The 20,842-nt window shown below is 35.6% G+C and overlaps 1 protein-coding gene across 2 annotated transcripts in view; it reads right to left on the bottom strand.

Moving 5' to 3' along the window:
- Nucleotides 1-2,771: 2,771 nt before the first annotated feature.
- Nucleotides 2,772-20,842, bottom strand: part of IRAK1BP1 (interleukin 1 receptor associated kinase 1 binding protein 1) — a 48,616-nt gene continuing 30,545 nt past the window's right edge. Inside the window, exons 3-6 of one of the 2 annotated variants that reach the window (XR_007518676.1) lie at nt 9,507-9,637; nt 9,104-9,396; nt 4,495-4,921; nt 2,773-4,398 (exon numbers count right to left, since the gene is read on the bottom strand). Coding sequence is in view for 1 of the 2 variants with exons in the window: in XM_049896007.1 (XP_049751964.1) it covers nt 9,126-9,396; nt 9,507-9,637 (402 nt within the window). In the remaining variant the exon portion in view is untranslated. Of the gene's footprint in view, nt 4,922-9,103; nt 9,397-9,506; nt 9,638-20,842 lie in introns of both variants that reach the window. The other variant, XM_049896007.1, reaches the window with a different exon arrangement.

Genomic DNA, 20,842 nt, shown 5'->3' with positions numbered 1-20,842 from the left:
AATAAGTCCTCTTAGAGACGATAGCTAGATATATGTAACAGGCAAAACCATTTGCTATATTAATGTGCATAATGCCATTTGTTCTAAGTTTTTTGAAAAAAAATTTTTTTTAATTTTTTTAATTTTTAGGCTTTCTGACTGTTGGAATAGGTTTGGATGGTCACATCAGAGCATGAAGGTGTGAACGAGTCACATGAAGCACTGGTTATTAAAGACAAGGTAGGACACATTTATATAATATAAATTTATATTCAGAATTTGCCTTTGAGTTCTAATCCGCTTCTGGATTTGTACATACTCTTTCCAAAAACATTCTGAATTAACATAGTGTGTATAAAATAGAGGAAGTTAGGAAAGATCATTTCTGACCATCTGGATGATTCACCAGGCTTCCAGTATTCTACTTAATACTTATTAAATCCATGTTATTCCTACATAAAAATTTTAAAGGCCAGGGAGCTAAGAGTGAAGATAATTCTTTCTAGTTAAAAAGAGGAGGCAGGTTCATTTTCTTTAGACTATATCGGTAGTAGTAATGGTAGAAGATGAGGCAAAGGAGTGATCTATTTTATTTTGCAACATAGATCTATATATCTATATATATTCACACACACACATATATATAAATGTTTATATAATTTTGCGGGTATTAGTGTAATCCATGAATATAAACTTAGGGATTTATGTAATCCATAAATCAAGATCTTTTCAGAATGAAAAGTGGTTTAAAATTACTTACTGACATATGGATATTGTGACCATAGGCAGCTAGTAAACAGAATGGTTTAATGGATTTTTCAAAAGTAAGATTATCCCAAAGTCCATTTCAAACCTTAGAAATAAAAAAACATGTATTTTTGTCATTTTCTTGTTGATTTGAGCCTGTTTTTCCACAATAAAGAATGAGGAAAATTGTATGACATAATTAGGTAACCTGACATCGATGCCAACATTTGTCCCAGATTATTTTAGGTGTGGCTGGAAATGGGGATATATTTTGGACAAAGAATATGAAAAAAGAACTGTATGATAGAGGTAACACAATATACCTTTGTTTCTATCATTATGTGTTTAAAACACATAATCTTACTTTTTTCCAAAACAGTTGTGAAAACCTCTCCATCCACAATAATTTTTCTTCTCAGTAGCAAAAGTGAGATGTCTGGCCTTTTTTGCAATATGGTAGATTCAATTAAGGGCACCTACATGTAAGCTTTTGGGCTATTTATCTGGACTATATATATTTTTTTTATATATATGGAGCCCTGGTGGCACAGTGGTTAAGTGCTACAGCTGCTATCTAAAAGGTCAACAGTTCGAATCCACCAGCCACTTCTTGGAAACCCTATGGGGAAGTTCTACTCTATCCTATAGGGTTGCTATGAGTTGGAATTGACGGTGACAGATTTTTTTTTTTTTTTAAATAAATGACTATAGAGAGCAAAACTTCATGGGAAACAGCAACTTTGCATGTGAGGCAGGATAGGAAGGGGAGAACGGCATTCTCAATTTCTTTTTTTTCTTAAGAAAAAAATTTACAAAGCTCTGAGAACATCTCATATGTTTTATTATTTTTAAGTATTTTAGTTAATTTCAGCTTTTTCACCTTCTTCATAAATGATATGGCTTGAAAATGTAACATACTACATTCCATGATCATGAATTTTAAAAATTCTTTAGATTTTACATGTTTCTTTCTAGTCTTGATACTAAGGTATAGATGCATTGCTTTTATTTATAAACCTGTTGCCGTTCAGGCAATTCTGACTCATAGCGACCCTATAGGACAGAGTACAACTGCCCCATAGGGTTTCCAAGGAGTGGTTAGTGGATTTGAACTGCCAACCTTTTGGTTAGCAGCCAAACGCTTAACCACTGTGCCATCAAAACTCCCTACATTTATCTATGGGTGCCCAAAAATATGGATAATAGTTCTGCTAAATAAGTAGCTGACTGAAAAGCACTGAAAGTACTACCTTCATAGATACTCCTGGAAGTAATATTAGAGCCATTATCATGTCATGCTGTCAGAAACTTCACTTTCCCTGAACTCACACGTATCTACCTCTTTCTGACTGCTCTAGCTCACACTGACAGAAGCACCGGTTGGGTGGCTCTGTGGACAGTGTTGGTTCTTCTACTCTTTCTGCCATCAGGGCTGGATGTTCTCATGGTTATTCAGTTGTGTGGCTAGTACAATGCTGTTTCCAGAGTTATTGCCAAATAATGTGAAAAATCATTAGTTAATATTAGTCAATGAAATGTCTAATCATTTAGATAAAACGTTTCTAACATGTTAATTCGATATTAGTGAGATCATCAATTCTCTTTCTTAATTTAAATTAAGTATTAAACAACAAAATATTTAAAATGAATGTAATGTTTAAGAGTATTGATATTTTGCGAGTCTGTGAATTCTCAACATTCCTACAGAATGAAACCAATAGTCATTCTTCAATACATGCTGATCTTTGTGGTTTGTAAATAAACTTCCTTAAAGTTTAAGCTGAATGTTAATATTGGTTTCTTTGCAGACCACATGAATCTGTATGACTGCATCTTTGTATCATTTTAGGAATGGGTACAATGAAGATGAAGAGATATATGCTTACTTTGTAGGTATTAAGCTAGTGAGACATTTGATACACTAAAAATAAATTTGTATTTTATTTGATTGGCATTCAATTTTGAATTAATTACATTTCACCCCCTACTCCAAAAGAGAATATATAATACCTTGAACTTTTCATGATTCATTTAACGAAAAATATTTCGCTTTTGTTGCTATTTACTTACTTGGGCTAGAGTTGGTTTATCTGAATCATTACACTAATTCCTTTTAACTGGAATTACAATAAATATGACTGATTTAACACAACGGAAAAGCATAAAAACTTTTTTTTTATATGAGCTGCAAATCTCTTATTGCTATCAAGTACAAACATGATTTTCTAAAATAGGCGTTGGAAGTAAAATTAGTACCAACGGGAAAAATTCAATTTAAGTATCTGTTCTGTGGTTAAGTGTTTGGCCGCTAGCTTAAAAGGTCAGCAGTTTGAATCCACCAGCGGCTCCTTGGAAACCATATGGAGCAGTTCTACTCTGTCCTAAAGGATTGCTATGAGTAAGAATAGACTGGACAGCATTTTTTTTTTTTTTTTAATATAAGTTAACTGCATTTACTAGATGCAGTTTTATGGTGAATGCTGTCAGAATTTCAAAACCAACTTTCCCTGGGCAGTATGTTATGGCCTCTTGGTTGAGGAATGTTTGGCACGGGCAGAAGTGACACTGGGTGGTGACAGAACGTGAATTGGCTCTGAAACAATTTAAGAGGCTAGTTTATGAAATACTATATATTACCACATAACCTAAAACTCCTTTTCTGAGAAATCTAAGCCTAGGAGAAACAAAAGCATGCCTATTGGAGATAAAATATACAAATATAGTTTGAAAATACATTTTGGAATCAATGGCCTGTTTTCCCCTTCCCTGCAATGTACCAGTGTTCAGGAACTTAAACAGCATCCCACTAACTTGGGAATAAAGCATAATATCTAATAGCCAGCTTTTCCTCCCATTAGCCTTTTGTTAGCCAGACAATGGAAAAAAATCATCTTTAAGACAAAACCCTACTCTTGAGCTCATAGTCTGGTGGAGAGAGAGAGAAAAAATAATTAGAATGTAATTAATGTTATCAGTGTAAAATTGATGTATGTATAATATATTGGAACTATTTACCTGTTTTTTTTTTCAACCAAAAATTGTGAAAGTGAAGGAGCAGAAAAATAGGATTTCTATTTTTGAAAGACACTTCCGTTTGAAAAAGAGACACCCCACTACCCCAACTCCCCACATATACCAGTAACATGGTATTTGGAGGACTTTTTTAAATTCAGGGATCAGTAACTTGTTTCAGGATCGTTTAGATCAGAACACTTTCCTGCCACCTAGGCTTTTCATCTCTCGGTGTGGAAACGAATTTTTTTATTCACTGTCTCTGGGGCCCCGGTGGTGTGGTGGTTAAGCATTCAGCTGCTCACCAAAAGGTCTGCAGGTGGAATCCACCAGCCGCTCCTTGGAAACCCTGTGGGGCAGTTTTACTCTGCCCTAAAGGGTTGCTATAAGTCAGAATCAACGGCAACAGGTTTTTGAATATTGTCTCGTTAATTATACTGAACATATGAAACCCTGATAAATCTTAAACTCTATGTAGTAGTAAATCAGTTATGTTTTTGCTTAGCCTTTATTTTTCTGTTATGATAGAACCAACTTACATTTGAAGCCAAAGCCAGCATTTGTTCATTTTCTGTGGAACGGGTGATCATCCACAAGCAGCATGGCTGTCTGGGAGTAACTGTTGATTGAGATATTGAAGCCAGAGCTCCAGAAGATTGGCTGAAACAGAAATAGCCTCCAGATAAACAGGTTATAAAATGGTTTCATTCTTGTAATAAAACAGCACCCATAATCTTCTTGAAGGATTTCTATTACCTCTGCCTGAAAGCAGCTGCTGTGGAGGCAATTCTGGCTCATGACGACCCCATGTGTGTTGAATAGAACTCTGCGCCATAAGGTTTTCAGTGGCTGACTTTTTGGAAGTAGAGTGTGAGGCCTTTCTTCTGAGGAGCCTCTGGGTGGACCTGAATCTCTAGCCTTTTGGTTAGCAGTAGAGCGCATTCACCATTGGACCACTTAGGGAATCCTTGACTCAGATTAAAAACCAAACACCTGTTGCTGTTGAGTTGATTCTGACTCATAGTGACTGTACAGGACAGAGCAGAACTGCCCCGTAGAGTTTCGAAGGCTGTAATATTTACAGGAGCAGCCTGCCACATCTTTCTCTTGCAGAGCAGCTGGTGGGTTCAAACTGCCAACCTTTTGAGTGCTTAACCACTGTACCACTGGGGCTCCTTTGACTCTGATTAAAAAAAAAAAAAAAAAAAAACTTATCAACTATGAATTCCAGTGTTATATACTTGAACGTTTTTAATATAGGCCACATTATGTTTGATTACAAGCTGTCTGGCTGCAAGTATAATATGTGTTAGATATTTATGTGTTATTTTACGTAAACAAATTATATAGTTTTTTCCTGGAATGAATAATAAAGCATATGATTTTGTAACACACATATTAACTCCCACTTTTGACCTTATAATTCATGTTATTTATTTATTTATTTATTTTTTAGGCTATAAGAAGGCTGAAAATAAGTATGAGAGAATTAGGATATCCTCAACCTACACCCCTGAGGACACAGCAATTATTATGGGATTTGAGGTACTGCATCTTAAGTTACAAATTACTTTTCTAGATCTTATTTACGTCTAGGTCAAATAAACAAACAGGAATACAGATAAAAGTAAGGTAAATAGTTACTGTAGAAAATGTAATCTTTAGCATTTTTTTAAATGAATGGAATCCTAAATTTTATCAGTACCATAGAGAAAGCTTATTTTCATACAATTTCCTTATAAAAAGGAGCTTGGGGATATAATAGGTCTGGGGCAAATATCCTATTTAGAATTTTTTTTTTTTGGAACTGGCAAATGTAATTTGCTGAATTCTGCAAAGATTTTCTTTAAAAAAGAGAAGACTCAGAAAAAAGAAGTGCTGTCAGGATTAAGTTTAGGATACATTTATTCTGGCAGGAACTGTGGCACCAACGTTAAGCCCGTTGTCGTCAAGTCAATTCCGACTCAGGGACCCTATAGGACAGAGTAGAAGTGCCCCATAGAGCTAACTGTGGTACAGCTCCCCTGAATAATTTATCGTGAGGCTCCATTATATGCCTTGAGTCAAAAATAAAATTGCCACAAACTCAAAGCTGACATTTTTAATCTTAAATAAACAGGATGTTATAAATAAAAATAATGTTATACATAAACCAGTCAAATTATTGAAGGATTTCTTCCCTTAGCTGCTCAATAAAAGTACAGAACTGCAGATTTAAAAATTTTTTTGAAGCAGTATCTTTTAAAAACCCTGTAAATTCTTAAAAGCATTTGCTAACTTGAAAAATTTTGTTTCCAGGTATTTCATGCTAAGTTGAAAGCCTACTTACCAAATATGATAGAACCAAGTGTATTACACAAAGCCATGGCTAAGAAAAATCTACCCACATAATTAAATAATTGTTGAATTTTTTTTTTTCTTTATAAACTGCTCCAACTCTCTTTTTCTACCCAACTGGATAAAAGAAAGCTAAGACTTGGTGGTATAGTGGTTAAATGCTCGGCTGCTAATCGAAACGGTGGTGGTTTGAACCCACCAGCCTTGGAAACCCTATGGGGGAGTTCTGCTCTGTCCTCTAAAGTCACTATGAGTCAGAATCGACTCAGTGGCAATGGGTTTGGTTTTGATATAATTTATTTTGCTTTTTTTTTTGGGGGGGGGAGCTAAAATTCAACATATTTTACACTTGGTTTCTTAAAATTTTATTTTTAACATAACTTTTAATGGGGGATTTAGAAAAACCACCTTTTACTTAGGTTGAGAATAATCAAAGGATGTAGGTGATATAATGGCTACCATTTACTGAGTGACTACTATGTGTTGAGTGTTCTCATGGCCTTATATTTCTCAACTTCAATCCTTATTGTAACACTGCAAGGTAATTATTAGCCTCATTTTATCAGTGAGAAAACAGAAACTTAAAGCAATTAAGTGCGCAGTTTACACAACTGGTAAATTTGCTCAGCAAATATTCTGAGAGCCTACTATGTGTTGGCTCTGACACTATGCGGGGAGTGCTGCTGTGAATAAAAAAAACAAGATCCTTATTTTCAAGGAGCTTTTACTTTAGAGGCAAAGTCAGAATTTGAACCTAGAAATGTTATATTCCAACACTTTTCTTCCATACACGCTTTCCTCAATGGCACTCCAATAGAGAGAGAAAATTGTTTCAATTCTGATTGGGAGAGTGGATGGGGATGAAAACTACATGGGAGAGCATGTTGTAGCAAAGAAATGTTAGTATGTGAGTATCAACATACAGCACAGAGAAAAACCTTGGGAACAAACTGTATGGTAAAGAACAGAAAGCTTATGCTAAGTAACAGACTTGGCTTATGATCACCTATACAAAGCCAAAACCCAAACCCAGTGCCATCAAGTCGATTCCGACTCGTAGCGACCCTATAGAGAGTATATAATGCAATAGCAGTAACAGGTACTTGCTGTTAAATCTCCAGTAGCCTTAAAGATCAGTATTATCTCAGTGTAAACCCTGGCTGGCCAACAGGGTAGTCACTAGCCACTTACGGCTACTAGTACTTTAAATGGAGTTAGTGCAATGGAGGAACTGAATTTTAAATTTTATTTAATTTAAATTTAAAAACTGACACTTGATCCAGTTACTGGAAATCTTTTAAGCATGTCTGAAACAATTTGAGTATGTGAATCTATGTTTTAAACTGTATAATTTAGGAAATTTAAATACAGACCAAGTATTTCCAATTAAATTTTACATCTGAATTGAGATATGCTGTAAGCTATACATTAGCTTTTGAAGATTTGGTACAAAAAAAAATGTAGAAGATCTCATTACTGATTTTTAAAATATTGATACATGCTGAAATAATAACATCTTGGACATCCTGGGTTAAACTGTTATTAAAATTAATTTCCCATTTCTTTAAAAATTCTTTTTAAGCTCTTTAAATATATGTCAGAAAATTAAAAATTACATGTGTAGCTTGTATTATATTTGTATTGGACAGTGCTAGTATAACCTGAGGAGCCCTGGTGAAGATAATCCAGCCCATATATTATGTCTTTTATTTCTGGCATATAAGTCTTTTCCAGGGATTGCTCTTTTACAAAGTTATTACAGATGAGGTAGTTGGTCTGCACATTAATGGTCTTTGGAGCTAGTAAGAGAAGTGCTCGATGAGTTGGGACAGATAGTCCACTGTGAGTCTTTTGCCCTCCTACATGTCTTGCTAGGTGTGCCTAGAATGCAAGGCTCTGAGATTTTCTTTAGGTCATTTCTGAGGACTGTGTTTGCAGTAAGTAAGCATCCTTGAGGGCTGACATAATGTCTCCCTCTAGAACAAAAAACAGTTCGCTTCTGCTTGTGATAAAAGCAATGAATCCCCCAAGCTCAGTAATCCTAAGCTGTGATGCAAACCCACTGCATGTGTAGCTATAGCTGTAGTCTTATCACGTTGCCTCCACAGGACTTGGGGACAAGGGGAACTGATGCAAATATGCTGATGCTCATGGGGCTTACTGTGCCACGAGTAAGAAAGGTCTTTGTTTCTGACCCAGGAGTCTCATGTTCCTTGCCAAAGCAAAACAAAACAAAACAAAACAAAACAAAAAAACCATTGCCGGTGAGTTGATTCTGACTTAAAAGGACCACAGGAGTTGGATGGTGTTCTCTGCCAGCATCCATGGAACAGGTAACAGGCTAACTGATTAGCTTATAAACCCAAAACCCATTGCTGTAGAGTCAATTCCTACTTATAGTGACCCTATAGGACAGAGCAGAACTGTACCACAGGGTTTCCAAGGAGTGGCTGGTGGATTCAAACTGCCTACACCTTTTGGTAAGCAGCCAAGTTCTTAAACAGTGTGCCACCAGGGCTCTGGTTAGCTTGTAAGTAAGGTAAAATCAAATCTCTTACCAGACAGGATGCACTTAAAATCCTGTATCTATAATCACTGAGGGTTATATAAAATGATTTAAGTTTGATGGGGCATAAGAATTTCCTTTCATATGTTAAAAAAAAAAAAAAACTTGCATTTTTAAAAATGTAACGAATTTGTTAAAGCCTAGTTTTTATTCTTTAAATAATTTTTTAATGAAAAATTTACAATTTTTAATTATAAAAACATGGCTGAGAAAATTTAGCTTAATCTTTGTTAAGAATCATGTTACTTACACATGCACTTGTATGAGTTTCAGTATATACATGTACAAATTATACATTTATTTCCAAAATTAAAAAAGTTCCCAGAGAAGGTTTTGAAAAATAGAAACAAAGTGAACATAAATATTATATTTTTGGAAAAAAACATTTTACATACTATACAACATGTATGTTCAGGACAAAAGCAAACATTACAAAAAGTATAAAACAAATAAGATACAAACACAATGTATTTTGGTTGGCATTTCAGAGATGCTTTTTTTTCTTCTCCTTCCCCTTTACCTCAAAAGTTATAAATACTTTTGAAGCAGCATGTATTGTAGCACTTTTGATTTTTTGTTGTACAGTTAATGAACTTGAGAGTCTTGATGACTGGTGATCATCTATTTGGCCTTCCCATTCTCTTGTTTCTTCTTCTTTGATTAGTAAAGGTTTTCCTATGGTTTGGCCGACAAGGTTACAGACTTCTTGAGCTTTACGCCATGCATTCTCAACAGCAACAAGACAAGCTTTCCGTCTTAGGAATTAAATGCAGAGATTATTAATATGGCAGTTATGAGGCACAGCACTGAATAAATAGTTTTGTTTAAGGAACTGATAATTTAGTTAAAGATGTGCTTAACTTACCGAAGAGTCTCAACAGAGCCTGGTGTATGATAGAACTGGGGTGGACTGATGACAACAGAACTATCTAGCTTTTCAACAAGAAAATTACAAATATTTTGCATTTTTCCAAATTCAGTAAATGTAATGCAGACCTGTAAATGAAATGACACAAAATTATTTTCACGTCTGATGCACTGTTTAAAAATTTCCTCTAAATGTGATTAAAAAATAATAAAGCCAAATTTTATAGTGTGTAATAGATAAAAGCCTACTGACACTTGTAACTAAAATGAAATAAAAATTATTTTTGTTATTAAATTTAGGAATTTTCATTATGAATTTTGAAAGTTATCTGATATGGATCGGAATACTTAAAAATGTCTCTTAAACCAATCAGGTACTTTTCATGAAAGAGAATTGAAGGACTTCCCTTCACTTTATTATTTGGCAAAATTCTAACCCTAATCTCTATGCCATTAGCTTTCTGATAAGCAGTAATAATGTCATATTATACTTCACTGCTGTCTTCGGGGTATGTCTTCCTTTTTTCCAGTAGCTGTTTTCAGACCAATTTACTGAAGCACATTTATTTTACTCATCTTCTCACTCTTCAATATCGCTAAGGATCAAAACTATCTCCTCTTTAAATATGCTGAAGAAGTCCTTGTATTCAGCAATACTTTAAAACTGTAGTCTTCAAACTTTTTGTGGAAGCAGACTAAACACTTTCTTCAAAGTAAATCTTATACCAAAAGTCCAAAACGTAAAGCCCAAAAGACAGGTACTTGAAAGAAAGTGGGGTTGGGAAAAGAAAGAGAGGGGCAAAGTGACCTTCTGAGTCCTCGTCTACAATGCAGAACACTTTGCAAAACACTGTTTTTAACCTAAGCGTTATCCAGTTTCAGACTAGCGTTGTATCTATCTGGTTTCAATACTGAGTAACAATCAAAGCAACAGGGAGAAGAGCAAGAATTCATCACTTCCAATTGCAAAAGACTGGGATAGCCTAAAGCATGTTATTTTCTCTTTTAGCTGAACCATCCTCTTTTTATATTATTCCATTAGTCTTCTTTCAAGAACTAATTTCTTTAAGAGCAGTCCATTCTGCTTCCATTTCATTACTATTAACTTCCTTCCTTAATCTCATATTTGCTTTTGTATTTAACATTCCAAGGAGGTTTGTGATGTTATCAATGATTTCCTTATGCTGTCTCAACTTCCTAATACTTGATCTTTAATACTGCCAACACTTAATTTAAATCTACCCACCCACTCACCACCCTCTTGCCAAATTCCTGCCCTTTTGCTCTCAAGACACTTTTTCATGGTATTTCTTTAGCCAGTTTTTTCTGTTTTCTATAGGCTCCGCTCTTCATCCTCCTGTCCTTTAACCACTGGCATGCAATATTTAGATTTCGATGATCCTTTCTGGAACTCTTCTACAATCATAGTTTATTTTTTAACTTATGGAAAATTTTAAACATATGCAAAAGTTGAATTAATAGTATAAAGAACTCCTAGATGCTATTGCCTAGCTTTAACAATGATCATGGCAATTTTTGTTTTTACTTTATGTACACTACACATACTTTACCTTCTTTTTGGTACAGTGTAGAGTTCTATGAGTTCTGAGAATTGCACAGAGTTAGATAATGACTATAACAAATGTATAGAACTATTCCATCACCCCCAAAATTCCCTCAAGAAGCTCTTTATAGTCATTTCCTCCATCCACTCCCAAACCTTGGCAACCACTGACCTGTTCTCCATGCCATGGATCTGCCTTTTCCAGAATGTCACATAAATGGAATCATATAGTAAGTAGCTTTTTGAGTCTGGTTTATTCAATCAGATTGCTACGAGTCAGAGTTGACTCGACGGCAGTGGGTTAGTATAATACAGAGATTTGTGTCCATGTTGTTGCGTATCTGTTCCTTTATATTGCTGAGTAGTATTCCATTATATACCACAGTTGGAAAAATACTGAGGTGGCTTCCAATTTGGGGCTATTATGCTGCTTTTTCCAAGTTCTTTTTTTTGGCTGTTCAAGGTCTTTTGCATTTTTATATGAATTTTGTAGTCAATTTGTCAAATTCTACAGAAAAAGCGGGCTGGGATTTTGATTGGAATTGCACTGAATCTATAGCTTAGAGGGAACTGACATGTTAATGACATTCTTTCTGAACCATGAACAAGGTATGGGTTGTCCATTTATTTAGGTCTTCTTTAATTTCTTTCAGCAATGTTTTGTAGCTTTCAGCATACAGTCTTTCACATTTTTTATCAGATTTATTCCTAGGCATTTAATATTTTTGGTGCTACTGTAAATGAAATTGTTCTTCTAATTCCAATGTCTAATTTTTCATTGATGGTATATTAGTTGATTTTGGAATGTTTATCTTGTATCTTGCCACCTTGTTAAATTCACTTTATTAATTTTTTTTCACTTCATTAGTTTTAATAGCCTTTTTGTAGGTTCCACTGGATTTTCTACATAGATGGTCTATGAATAAAGACAGTTTTACTTCTTCCTTTCCAATCTGGATGCCTATTGTTTCTTTTTCTTGCCTGTATAGTCTGTTGTTGGAGGAAGCTTTCTCTAAATGTCAGTCAGGTCAAACTGGTTGCTAGTGTTGTTCACGTTTTATAGATTCTTACCGATTTTGTCTACTTGTTTTATTAATTATTGAAAAAGGAGTACTGAAATCAAATAAAACTGTATAGCCACTGCTGTCAAGTCGGTTTCGACTCATAGCGACCCTATACAACAGAGTAGAACTGCCTCATAGAGTTTCCAAGGAGCACCTGGTGGATTTGAACTGCTGACCTTCTGGTTAGTAGCCATAGCACTTAGCCACTATGCCACCAGGGTTTCCATTTTAAACTAAAGCTGTAGACTTATCCATTTCTCCTTGTAGTTTCTCAATTTTTGCTTCGACTATCTTGGAACTCTTTTATTAGGTGTTTTATTAGGTGTTCATGGTTCTTATGTCCTCTTGTAACTAGCCTCATTATCATTATGAACTGATCTTCTTTATCTGCTGTAATATTTTTTGCTCTGAAATCTACTTTATCTGATATTATTATAACCACTCTAGCTTTCTTTTGATTAATGTTGGCATGGTCTATCTTTTTCCATTCTTTTAATCAATTTGTGTCTATAAAGTGTGTTTCTTTCAGGCAGCAAATATTTTTATACAGTTATTTTAATCAAGTATTTAGACCATTTATATTTAATGTGATTATTAATATGGCCAAGTTTAAATCTATTATCTTGCTTTTTATTTTCTATTTGTTTCATCTCTTATTTGTTGACTTTTTCCTCATTTTCTGCCTTCTTTAGGATTGAGGTTTATTATTATTATTATTCCATCTTAGATCTTTCATTGCTTTATTAGTTGTAACTTCTTTTGTTGCTATTTTAGGATTAGCTTTAGAGTTTATAGTACACATTTTTAACTTATCAGTCTACCTTTAAGAGATGTTACACCATTTCACATATACATAAGAACTTTATATTTCTATTTGTACCTTCCTGATCTGCTTGCTATTGCTGTCACATGTTTTACTTTTACATATGCTATAATCCCTACCAGTACATAACTACTTTTTATTTTGACAGCCAATTATCTTTTAAAGAGATTTGTATAATAAGAAAATATTTATATATTTATCCACGTAGTTATTATTTTTGGTGCTCTTCATTTCTTTGTGTTGTTTCACATTTTCCTCTGGTATCATTTTCCTTCTGCCTAGACAACTGTCTTTAATGTTTCTTGCAGTGCAGGTCTATAGGGGATGAATTCTTTCAGCTTTTGTATCTCTAAAAATGTCTTTATTTGGCCTTGTTTTTGAAAGATATTTTTCATGGACATAGAGTTCTAGGTTGATGGTATTTTCTTTTAGTACTTTAAACATGCAGTTCCATAGTTTCCGTGCATGCTTTCTGATGAGTACACTGTTGTCATCCTTATCTTTTTTTCTTCTGTACGTAACATATCTTTTTACACTGGTTCTTTGCAGAGTTATCACTGGCTTTGAGCAATGATTATGATGTGCTTTTGGTATAGTTTTCATATTTCTTGTACTAAGGGTTAGTTAAATTTCTTGGATCAGTGGGTTTATAGTTTGCATCAAGTTTGGAAATTTTTGGACATTATTTCTTAAAATATTTTTCTTTCCTCCTCCTCTCCTCTTTTTTTTGGAGACTCCAACTATATGTATATTAGGCCACTTGAAGTAGTCCCACAGCTTACTGATCCACTTTTAAGTCTTTTCTATGGTTTCATTTTTGGTAACCCTATCACTATGTCTTCATATTCACTAATTGTTTTTTGAATAATGTCTAATTTGTTGTTAATGCTATTCAGTGTACTTTCTTACAGTAAAAATACAAAGAGCACAACATTTGTCAATATTTTTCACATGCACAATTCAATAAAACAGAAGGGCAGTTCAATTTAGGTCTCTTTTATATCTTCCATCTCTCTACTTACTTTTGAACATATGCAATACAGTTATAACTTTTTTTTTTTATCATTTTTATTGTGCTTTAAGTGATAGATTAAATCAAGTCAGTCTCTCACACAAAAACTCATATACACCTTGCTATACCCTCCCAATTACTCTCCCCCTAATGAGACAGCCTGCTCTCTCCCTCCATTCTCTCTTTTCGTGTCCATTTTGCCAGCTTCTAACCCCCTCCACCCTCTCATCTCCCCTCCAGGCAGGAGATGCCAACATAGTCTCAAGTGTCCACCTGATCCAAGAAGCTCACTCCTCACCAGCATCCCTCTCCAACCCATTGTCCAGTCCAATCCATGTCTGAAGAGTGGGCTTCTGGAATGGTTCCTGTCCTGGGCCATGACCACTGGGGTCCTTCTAGTCTCAGTCAGACCATTAAGTCTGGTCTTTTTAGGAGAATTTGGGGTCTGCATTCCACTGCTCTCCTGCTCCCTCAGGGGTTCTCTGTTGTGTTCCCTGTCAGGGCAGTCATCGGTTGTAGCCAGGCACCATCTAGTTCTTCTGGTCTCAGGATGATGTAGTCTCTGGTTCATGTGGCCCTTTCTGTCTCTCGGGCTTGTAATCGCCTTGTCCTTGGTGTTCTTCATTCTCCTTTGATCCAGATGGGTTGAGACCAATTGATGCATCTTAGATGGCTGCTTGCTAGCGTTTAAGACCCCAGACGCCACTCTCCAAAGTGGGATGCAGAATGTTTTCTTAATAGATTATGCCAATTGACTTAGATATCCCCTGAAACCATGGTCCCCAGGCCCCTGCACCTGCTATGCTGGCCTTCGAAGCATTTTTATTCAGGAAACTTGTTTGCTTTTGGTTTAGTCTAGTTGTGCTGACCTCTCCTGTATTGTGTGCTGTCTTTCCCTTCACCTAAAGTAGTTCTTATCCACTATCTAATTAGTGAATGTCCCTCGCCCACCCACCCTCCCTCCCCACCTCGTAACCACAAAAGAATGTTTTCTTCTCAGTTTAAACTATTTCTCAAGTTTTCATAATAGTGGTCTTATACAATATTTGTCCTTTTGCAACTGACTAATTTCACTCAGCATAATGCCTTCCAGGTTCCTCCATGTTATGAAATGTTTCACAGATTCCTCATTGTTCTTTATCGATGCATAGTATTCCATTGTGTGAATACACCATAATTTATCCATTCATCTGTTGATGGGCACCTTGGTTGCTTCCATCTTTTTGGTATTGTAAACAGTGCTGCAATAAACATGGGTGTGCATATATGTGTTCGTGTAAAGTCTCTAATTTCTCTAGGATATATTCCAAGGAGTGAGATTGCTGGATCGTATGGTAGTTCTATTTCTAGCTTTTCAAAAAAAAAAAAAGAAGCGCCAAATCGATTTCCAAAGGGGTTGTACCATTTGACATTCCCAGCAGCACTGTATAAGTGTTCCAATCTCTCCACAGCCTCACCAACATTTATTATTTTGTGTTTTTTGGATGAATGCCAGCCTTGTTGGAGTGAGATGAAATCTCATTGTAGTTTTGATCTGCATTTCTCTACTGGCTAATGATCGTGAACATTTCCTCATATATCTGTTAGCTACCTGAATGTCTTCTTTAGTGAAGTATCTATTCATATCTTTTGCCCATTTTTTACTTGGGTTATTTGTTTTTTTGCAGTTCAGTTTTTGCAGTATCATGTAGATTTTAGAGATCAGGCGCTGATCAGCAATGTCATAGCTAAAAACTTTTTCCCAGGCTGTAGGTAGTCTTTTTACTCTTTTGGTGAAGTCTTTGGATGAGCATAGGTGTTTGATTTTTAGGAGCTCCCAGTTATCTAGTTTTTATTCTACATTCTTTATAATGTTTTGCATACTGTTTATGCCATGTATTAGGGCTCCTAATGTCCCTATTTTTTTCTTCCATGATCTTTATCGTTTTAGATTTTATGTATAGGTCTTTGGTCCATTTTGAGTTAGCTTTTGTGCATGGAGTGAGGTATGGGTTTTGTTTCATTTTTTTGCAGATGGTTATCCAGTCATGCCAGCACCATTTGTTAAAGAGACTGTCTTTTCCCCATTTAACTGTTTTGGGGCCTTTGTCAAATATCAACTGCTCATATGTGGATGGATTTATGTCTGGATTCTCAATTCTGTTCCATTGGTCCATGTGTCTGTTGTTGTACCAGTACCAGGCTGTTTTGACTACTGTGGCAGTATAATAGGTTCTAAAATTGGGTAAAGTAAGGCCTCCCACTTCGTTCTTCTTTTTCAGTAATGCCTTATTTATCCGTGGCCTCTTTCCCTTCCATATGAAGTTGGTGATTTGTTTCTCCATCTCGTTAAAGAATGTCGTTGGGATTTGGATCGCAATTGCATTAAATGTATAGATCGCTTTTGATAGAATAGACATTTTATGAAGTTAAGTCTTCCTATCCATGAGCAAGGTATGTTCCTCCACTTATGTAAGGCTCTTTTGGTTTCTTGCAGAAGTGTAGTGTAGTTTTCTTTGTATAAGTCTTTTACATCTCTGATAAGATTTATTCCTAAGTATTTTATCTTCTTGGGGGCTACTGTAAATGGCATTGATTTGGCGATTTCCTCTTTGATGTTCTTTTTGTTGGTGTAGAAGAATCCAACTGATTTTTGTTTGTTTATCTTGTATCCCTATACTCTGCTGAACTCTTCTATTAGTTTCAGTAGTTTTCTGGAGGATTCCTTAGGGTTTTCTGTGTATAAGATCATGTCATCTGCAAATAGAGATACTTTTACTTCTCCCTTGCCTATCTGGATGCCCTTTATTTTTTTTATCTAGCCTAATTGCTCTGGCTAGGACTTGCAGCACAACGTTGAATAAGAGTGGTGATAAAGGGCATCCTTGTCTGGTTCCTGATCTCAGTGGGAATGTTTTCAGGCTGTCTCCATTTAGGGTGATGTTAGCTGTTGGCTTGTATAAATGCCCTTTATTATGTTGAGGAATTTTCCTTCTATTCCTATTTTGCTGAGAGTTTTTATCATGAATGAGTGTTGAACTTTGTCAAATGCCTTTTCTGCATCGATGGATAAAATCACGTGATTCTTGTCTTTTGTTTTATTTATGTGGTGGATTACATTAATTGTTTTTCTAATGTTGAACCATCCCTGCATACCTAGTATGAATCCCACTTGGTCATGGTGAATTACTTTTTTGATATGTTGTTGAATTCTATTGGCTAGAATTTTGTTGAGGATTTTTGCATCTACATTCACGAGGGTTATAGGTCTATAATTTTCTTTTCTTGTGGTGTCTTTACCTGGTTTTGGTATCAGGGATATGGTGGCTTCATAGAATGAGTTTGGTAGTACTCCGTCCTTTTCTATGCTCTGAAATACCTTTAGTATTAGTGGTGTTAACTGTTCTCTGAAAGTTTGGTAGAACTTTGCAGTGAAGCTGTCCGGACCAGGGCTTTTTTTTTTGTTGGGAGTTTTTTGATTACCTTGTCAATCTCTTCTTTTGTTATAGGTCTGTTTAGTTGTTCTACCTCTGTTTGTGTTAGTTTAGATAGGTCGTGTGTTTCTAGGAATTCATCCATTTCTTCTAGGTTTTCAAATTTGAGTACAGTTTTTCATAGTAATCTGATATAATTCTTTTAATTTCAGTTGGGTCTGTTGTAATATTGCCCATCTCATTTCTTATTCGGGTTATTTGCTTCCTCTCCTGTTTTTCTTTTGTCAGTTTGGCCAGTTATTTATCAATTTTGCTGAGTTTTTAAAAAAACCAGCTTTTGGTCTTGTTAATTCTTTCAATTTTTTTTCTGTTTTCTATTTCATTTAGTTCAGCTCTAATTTTTGTTATTTGTTTTCTTCTGGTGCCTGTGGTGGGTTTCTTTTGTTGCTCTCTTTCTATTTGTTCAAGTTGTAGGGATAATTCTTTGATTTTGGCCCTTTCTTCTTTTTGGATGTGTGTATTTATTGATATAAATTGGCCTCTAAGCACTGCTTTTGCTATGTCCCAAAGGTTCTCATAGGCAGTGTTTTCGTTCTCACTGAATTCTCTGAATTTCTTCATTCCATCCTTAATGTCTTCTATAATCCAGTGTTTTTTGAGCAGGGTATTGTTCAGTTTCCCAGTATTTGATTTCTTTTCCCAGCTTTTCCTGTTATTGATTTCCACTTTTATGGCCTTATGGTCAGAGAAGATGCTTTGTAATATTTCAATGTTTTGGATTCTGCTAAGGCTTGCTTTATGACCTAATATATCATCTATTCTAGAGAATGTTCCATGTGCGCTAGAAAAGAAAGTATACTTGGCTGCTGTTGGGTGGAGTGTTCTGTATATGTCTACGAGGTCAAGTTGGTTGATTGTGGCATTTAGATCTTCCGTATCTTTATTGAGCTTCTTTCTGGATGTCCTGTCCTTCACCGAAAGTGGTGTGTTGAAGTCTCCTACTATTATTGTGGAGCTGTCTATCTCACTTCTCAATGCTGATAGGGTTTGTTTTATGTATCTTGCCACCCTGTCACTGGGTGCATAAATATTTCATATGGTTACATCTTCTTGATGTATTGTCCCCTGAATCATTATATAGTGTCCTTCCTTATCCTTTCTGATGGATTTAACGTTAAAGTCTATTTTGTCAGAAATTAATATTGCCACTCCTGCTCTGTTTTGATTGTTGTTTGCTTGATATATTTTTTTCTACCCTTTGAGTTTTAGTTTGTTTGTGTCTAAGGTGTGTCTCCTGTAGGCAGCATATAGACAGATCTTGTTTTTTAATCCATTCTGCCACTCTCTGTCTCTTTACTGATGCATTTAGTCTATTACATTCATGGTGGTAATTATGGATAGGTGTGAATTTAGTGCTATCATTTTGATGTCTTTTTTTGTGTATTGTTGACAGTTTCTTTTTCCCACTTGATTTTATGTGCTGAGTAGATTTTCTTTATATATTGTCCTTTCCTCATATTTGTTGTTGTTGATTTTGTTCCTGCTGAATCTCTATTTTTCCCTTGTATTTTATTTTGATGTGTAGGATTGTTGGTCTCCTTTGTGGTTACCTTATTATTTACCCCTATTTTTCTAAATTTAAAACTTTAATTTTTTTGTATCACCCTATTTTCCTCTCCACATGGAAGGTGTATGATTACATTTCTTAGTCCCTCTTTATTATTTTAATGTTGTCTTCTTTTATATAATAACATTGCTGTTACTCTGTTTTGGGCTTTTTTTTTCTTTTTTATAATCTTGCTTTGTTTTTTTAGATTTCCCTGTCTGGGTTGACTTCTGGTTGCTCTGCCCAGTGTTCTAGTCTTGGGTTGATACCTGATATTATTGATTTTCTAACCAAAGAACACCCTTTAGTATTTCTTGTAGTTTTGGTTTGGTTTTTACGAATTCCCTCAACTTGTGTTTATCTGGAAATGTCTTAATGTCACCTTCATATTTAAGAGACAGTTTTGCTGGATATATGATTCTTGGCAGGCAATTTTTTTCCTTCAATTTTTAAAATATGTCATCCCATTGTCTTCTTGCCTTCATGGTTTCTGCCGAGTAGTCCAAGCTTATTCTTATTGGCTCTCCTTTGTAGGTGACTTTTCATTTATCCCTCGCTGCTCTTATAATTCTCTTTATCTTTGATTTTGGCAAGCTTGATTATAATATGTCTTGGTGACTTTCTTTTAACATCTACCTTATGTGGAGTTCGATGAGCATCTTGCATAGGTATCTTCTCATCTTTCACAATATCAGGGAAGTTTTCTGCCAACAAATCTTCAACAATTTTCTCTGTATTTTCTGTTATCCCTCCCTGTTCTGGTACTCCAGTCACTCATAGGTTATTTCTCTTGATAAAGTCCCAGATGATTCTTAAGCTTTTTTCATTTTTTAAAATTCTTTATCCGATTTTTCTTCAAATATATCAGTGCCAAGTGATTTTACTTTGAGTTCAGAAATTCTAGCTTCTACTTGCTCAGTTCTGCTCCTCTGACTTTCTACTGGGTTATCTAATTCTGTAGTTTTATTGTTAATCTTCTGAATTTCTGATTGCTGTCTATGGATTTTTCCAGCTTATTAAACTTTTCATTATGTTCCTGAATAATCTTTCTAATTTCTTCAGTTGCTTTATCTGTGTGTTCCTTGGCTTGTTCTGCATCTTGCCTCATTTCCTTCCTGATGTCTTAAAGGGTTCTGTATATTAAACTTTTGTATTCTGCATCTGGTAATTCCAGGAATGCACTTTCATCTAGAAGATCCCTGGGTTCTTTGTTCTGAGAGCCTGTTGAGGTGATCACGGTCTGTTTCTTTATGTGACTTGATACTGACTGTTGTCTCCGAGCCATCTATAAGTTATTGTATTTAGTTTATGCTTGCTTACTGTGTCATAGTTGCTTGCTTTGTTTTGTTTTCGTATACCCCTATGGGTTGCTTGAGTGAGCTAGCTTGATTATTTTCACCTTTGGAGCTCTGGTGTCCTGTCCCTAGCTGGCTAGAGCGGTTATCAGGTATATCAGTCTAGGAGTCTGTTCAGTTTTCTTGTATGAATTCAGCTCAGGTTTCCAGGTAGCTGATCCTCAAGTGTGTGGTACAGGCTCTGCCCTACAGTCTTAGGGGGCAGGGGTGATTGGCGTATATACCGGTATCTGATTGCAGTAGTGGGTCATACTCTGAACAAGGCAGGGGGCTGAGAACCGACCCCCAAGTGTCTCTGAAGAAAACGTGTCTCTGTTCCTTAGAGCGTGCTGGTGGGTGGGTCCTGCAGAGGGACCATGGGCACCCAAAGTTTTTGGTTGTAAGGACTGGGAGGTACCAGTTATCTTTAGACCCCTGTCGCAGGTGGCTGGGAGACCTGAGTGGAGCTACCAGTCCTTAGGTCCCTGATGTGGGCAGGTGAGGACCTTGTTTAATGG

This window comes from Elephas maximus, chromosome 1, assembly GCF_024166365.1.
Source record: "Elephas maximus indicus isolate mEleMax1 chromosome 1, mEleMax1 primary haplotype, whole genome shotgun sequence".
NCBI lineage: Eukaryota > Metazoa > Chordata > Mammalia > Proboscidea > Elephantidae > Elephas > Elephas maximus.
The sequence above is the reverse complement of the archived record's forward strand: the minus strand, read 5'-3'. Positions and strand labels throughout refer to the sequence as shown.